The sequence below is a fragment of the Rhagoletis zephyria genome, unplaced genomic scaffold (assembly GCF_001687245.7).
Source record: "Rhagoletis zephyria isolate East Lansing unplaced genomic scaffold, Rhagoletis_zephyria_1.1 Rzeph_scaffold_02612, whole genome shotgun sequence".
Taxonomy (NCBI): Eukaryota; Metazoa; Arthropoda; class Insecta; order Diptera; family Tephritidae; genus Rhagoletis; species Rhagoletis zephyria.
In genome coordinates, this window is record NW_016159696.1 from 12,750 (window position 1) to 17,994 (window position 5,245).

The 5,245-nt window shown below is 35.8% G+C and overlaps 1 protein-coding gene across 1 annotated transcript in view; it reads right to left on the reverse strand.

The window, feature by feature from the left end:
* Nucleotides 1-569: 569 nt before the first annotated feature.
* The window catches only part of moody (G-protein coupled receptor moody), a 49,170-nt gene continuing 44,494 nt past the window's right edge, over nucleotides 570-5,245 (reverse strand). Inside the window, exons 5-6 of the mRNA XM_017621861.1 lie at nucleotides 1,637-2,415; nucleotides 570-1,575 (exon numbers count right to left, since the gene is read on the reverse strand). Coding sequence (XP_017477350.1) covers nucleotides 1,067-1,575; nucleotides 1,637-2,415 — 1,288 coding nt within the window. The 3' untranslated portion in view covers nucleotides 570-1,066. The remainder of the gene's footprint in view (nucleotides 1,576-1,636; nucleotides 2,416-5,245) is intronic.

The window sequence follows — 5,245 nt, forward strand, 5'->3', positions numbered from 1 at the left end:
TACATTTCCAGATATTTTTTTTGGGAGTACAAGGTAGTACATTGCAATAAAAAGGAGTACGTTTACTCCCAAAAGCAGTACGTCTGGCAACCCTATGTTATACGGTAACCATAGTCAGCACACACTAAAGCAAACAAACTGGAGATTAATAGTAAATTAACGAAAAGTAACTCAACAACCTTTGTGCTTAATAAATTTACTCACTTTTTGTGATCAGCTGATTTCCTTAATAGCAAGTTTTCGCTGGTAAAAATTTTTCCAGCAGAAATTTGCATCTCTCTATCACATTTTGCTATCTTAATGTCCCCGACTTTGCAAGTATTTTGGATACGAGAACGCAAAATCTGTAAAAGTTTTCTAAAAATTTTGATAGTTTTGGATACGAGTATACTTCTATAAACTTAGTAATTGTTAAGCAGCGTTTGCATTGTTCAACTTTTTCCTTCAAACGGCCTTTCAACAAATCGCTTTCTATGAAGTTGGTCGGCAGCCAATTTACGTTCAACTTTTGATTCAACTAATCGCCTGTGAAAGTTGAACATTTCTACAGTTCTACAGTTCTATATTACTCTCATTGAAAGTGCCAAGAGCCGAGTGGCATTTATTTGCCTTCGTATGCAAAATACATACATATGTACTATATTTAAGTAAAACATAATCTTTGTAAAAATAATATTTCGATATATCGCATTCTTTGTGCAAAATTTCCCGCTTATTTTAATTTTTTATGTGTTCTTACTTATTCTACTTGTTTTAGTATAACTAATAATAATAATAATAATAGATTGGCGCTTACACATATGTTAGTGTTTGGCCGAACTTCTCCTCCAACTTGTGGCGTGCGCCTTGATATTGTCACACAAAGCGGAGGGACCTACAGTTTTACGCCGACTCCGAACGGCGATTGCATTGTTATGAGAAGCTGTTTTTCATGGCAGAAATACACTCGGAGGTTTTTCATTGCCTGCCGAGGGACGACCGCTGTTAAGAAAAACCTTTTTCTAAATTTTTTTCGATAACTAGTTTCTAGAAAGTTTAACAGAATTAAAGCAAGTGAAAAAGTCTTTTAGATCTTTGGCTTAGCTATAAGCTTAACATCATTATCTGGAATGGCATTTATGTTTTGCCCATAGTATGGGGCTTTCTTCAGGGCAACGACCTCTTTCACAGTCGTTATTACTTCTGTGGAGGTTGATGGCTCCAGTTGAGTTGGCGTTGCTACTTCTTCCTCTTCCTCGAGAATTATGTCGCCCCCGACTAAAGCTATCCGATTCAGCTCCTTGCTTGGCGCTCTCTGCATGAAAAGAGACGAATGGCTGGCTAATGAGAATACTGGCGACATGTGTGCCGGCGGTGGTGGCACATGTTGGTTGCTTTTGGAGCTTTTGCTCTCCTCCTCCACAGCATTCACACTTTCCTTGAGGCCCTGTGTTGGCAATTTGTTTGCTAATTCCATGGAACTGCACTGCTGTTGGTGTATACTGCTCGGGCTGTAGTTTTGCTGCTCTCCCGCTGACATTTGCGACACCACTGTATGACTGTGGTTGTTGCTCAATGCGGTATCTTTCCATTTCTCTAAAACGAATTAGTGACTTAGTTTACACCGTTCCCTTGAAATATGAGAAAACTTACGTACCTGCAGCACTGCTTCCTCCGGAAGTTCCTTTTGTAAAGGGCAATAGCTTTGATGGTTTGCACATAATTACCGTCTTGTAAGCCTTTCTGTATTGTTTATTCATAATAACATAGATTATTGGATTTATACAGGCCGATAGGTAAAGCATTATGTAACTGAAAATATGGAAATTAGGATGGTCTACGTCTTTGTCGGCTACTTTGGCGATTGTTATAGGAAGATAGCAAATTACAAATGACAAAAATATGGCTAGCACCATTTTTGTTATGCGCCATTCATTTCGTTTAGCTCTCATCTCTCTTTGATCCTTGATGCGAGAAGGCTTTTGCATAATATCCTGTTTGATTTCAGTGGAAGAGCTGCTGTCCGAAGCAAAAGTAGACGATATTCGATTTTGTTCACTTCCAACAATGGTGCCCGAAGGCGTTTGCGTAGGTCGTAAATTATTCGGAATAGAATTTTGCTGATTCGCATGCCTTTTCAGTCGCAACTCTGATTGGCGTACAACCCAGAATATTTTGGTGTAACAAGCGATTATGACCATACCGGGTATTATAAAAGCTGTGATAAACAATGTGGTTTTACTGCTGCGCCCATGGCTATCGATCATAATCGAACACGTTTCCAGCTTTTGATCGTAATCAAACTTTCCCCATACCCCTAAAAGAGTAGGTAACTGCATGCCGTATGAGAATGCCCAACAGAAGATAATCATGACCGCAATCCAATGTTTCCGGTATATTTTTCCGTATGAACCATGGTGGGCAATCATTACGTACCTTTGAAAGAAAGATTAAAATAAGTAGTAATAATTTACAATTATGTACCAAGATTTCTGAAAGTCCTAAAATTTCTACAGTGGAATTACAAATATGAGATCGATGATGGGACTGAGAAGTATTATTTTCTAATTTTTAGTCCTTTTATAAAAGCGTGGCATATTAAAAAGTTTATTTATTTTATATTTTTAATTTTTGGTCTTGTCTGTATAAAATTTTGCAATAGATATTAAAATAATTCAACTTGCAGTGAAAAGAGAACAGACGACTATGGAAGCAAAATGTTTTGTGCTCCCATTAAGTATGTATATACATTAGGGTGGTCCAAAGACAGTTAAGTCGGAATTGTAATGCTCTCACACCAAGGATTGCTCTATATCGAAAAAAGTAGACCCCTATTTTTTTATTTTGAAATAAAAAAAATTTAGAGGTTGCTCAAAGCGCTCAAAGTTTTCCATGTATTTTTATATGACAAAAAAAACAATTTTTCGTAGAAATGGTATAGAATTCTTTAAAATCAATATTTTTCGATCGGAAAACCCTGGTTATCTTCAGGAGACTTTCAATAATAATACTCAATTGTTTATTTAACCATTTTTTATNATGGTGCTACTCAATAAATATTTAGGAACATAAAATTTAATTTCGTTTTGTACTAAAATACACTCTTTTGCACTCAATGCATAAGAACTTATATGCTAGGTATGTATGTACTAGAGGTATACGCCGCCGAGCCACGCCGCCGCCGCCGAGTTACGAAAGTATCGGCGTGGCGGCGGCGGCGGTGGCGGCGTTCGGCGCCTAAGGAATTTTGTACAAAATTTTCTTCTAATTGTATGTCTTTGATATGATTNATACTCAATTGTTTATTTAACCATTTTTTATTACTAACGATTTTTTATTGGTCGCCCCATTGCATTTTTCGGGGTTTTGTGGGTTTTTGGCGGACCTGTAATTTATAGTTGCAATGAAAAAATGGTTAAATAAACAATTGGGTCTTATTACTGGTATTCTCCTGCAGATAAACAGAGTTTTCTGGTAGAAAAATATTGATTTTTAACTATTCTATTCAATTTCTACGAAAAGTTGTTTTTTCCCCATATAAAATACTTTGAGTGACCTCTAAATATTTTTTGATTTCAAAATAAAAAAAGGGGTATATTTTTTTCGGTATAGAACAATCCTAGGGGGTGGGAGCATACAAATTCCAACATTACTTTTTCGCATGCATTTTTGGACCACCTTAATATACATACATATGTACATACATGCATATAGCAGGAATTAATTTTTTATTGCATATTTTTAGGCGCAATATTTAACATCTTCTGGCGGGGCGAGATCTAGAGTCTTCTAATTGTATATCTTTGATATGATATCTACATCGAGGTTGATATCTCGACTAGGTTGATACCTAGACTTTGCCATAAATACCTTTGCTATATTTATAGTATAAATGGTGTCCAGAACACACAACAGTTACAAGTTGATAAAATCGTTGTAAAATAGATTTACATATGGTGAGAAGTTGTCAGCTTTCAAAGAAATGCTTATTGGATGTCCGAACCGGCACAGCCATTTTTTTCTCACCTAACTTTGAAAATACGAAAGCTTCCCATCGTCTAAATAAGGTAATTTTATTAAAAGAATAAAAAAAACACAAGNACATCTTCTGGCGGGGCGAGATCTAGAGTCTTCTAATTGTATATCTTTGATATGATTTCTACATCGAGGTTGATATCTCGACTAGGTTGATACCTAGACTTTGCCATAAATACCTTTGCTATATTTATAGTATAAATGGTGATCTGGACACACAACAGTTGCAAGTTGATAAAAGNTGCATTTTTCGGGGTTTTGTGGGTTTTTGGCGGACCTGTAATTTATAGTTGCAATGAAAAAATGGTTAAATAAACAATTGGGTCTTATTACTGGTATTCTCCTGCAGATAAACAGAGTTTTCTGGTAGAAAAATATTGATTTTTAACTATTCTATTCAATTTCTACGAAAAGTTGTTTTTTCCCCATATAAAATACTTTGAGTGACCTCTAAATATTTTTTGATTTCAAAATAAAAAAAGGGGTATATTTTTTTCGGTATAGAACAATCCTAGGGGGTGGGAGCATACAAATTCCAACATTACTTTTTCGCATGCATTTTTGGACCACCTTAATATACATACATATGTACATACATGCATATAGCAGGAATTAATTTTTTATTGCATATTTTTAGGCGCAATATTTAACATCTTCTGGCGGGGCGAGATCTAGAGTCTTCTAATTGTATATCTTTGATATGATATCTACATCGAGGTTGATATCTCGACTAGGTTGATACCTAGACTTTGCCATAAATACCTTTGCTATATTTATAGTATAAATGGTGTCCAGAACACACAACAGTTACAAGTTGATAAAATCGTTGTAAAATAGATTTACATATGGTGAGAAGTTGTCAGCTTTCAAAGAAATGCTTATTGGATGTCCGAACCGGCACAGCCATTTTTTTCTCACCTAACTTTGAAAATACGAAAGCTTCCCATCGTCTAAATAAGGTAATTTTATTAAAAGAATAAAAAAAACACAAGTAAAACTCATTTTACTCACGAACTTTGCATCCTCAATAGAGACTCGTCCCACCCGTCACAAAATACCGTCCCACCCACCACAAGCTAAAGGAGTTTTTTTTGAAATTTTCAAATGTAATAATAGAGCCCGACCGATTCCAATTTTTCTTCAGGTACCGATGCTGATGCCGATTAATCGACCAGTCGCAAAACCGCCTAAATCACCGTTGTGGCAAAAATGAGAATTGGTAATCCTGAAC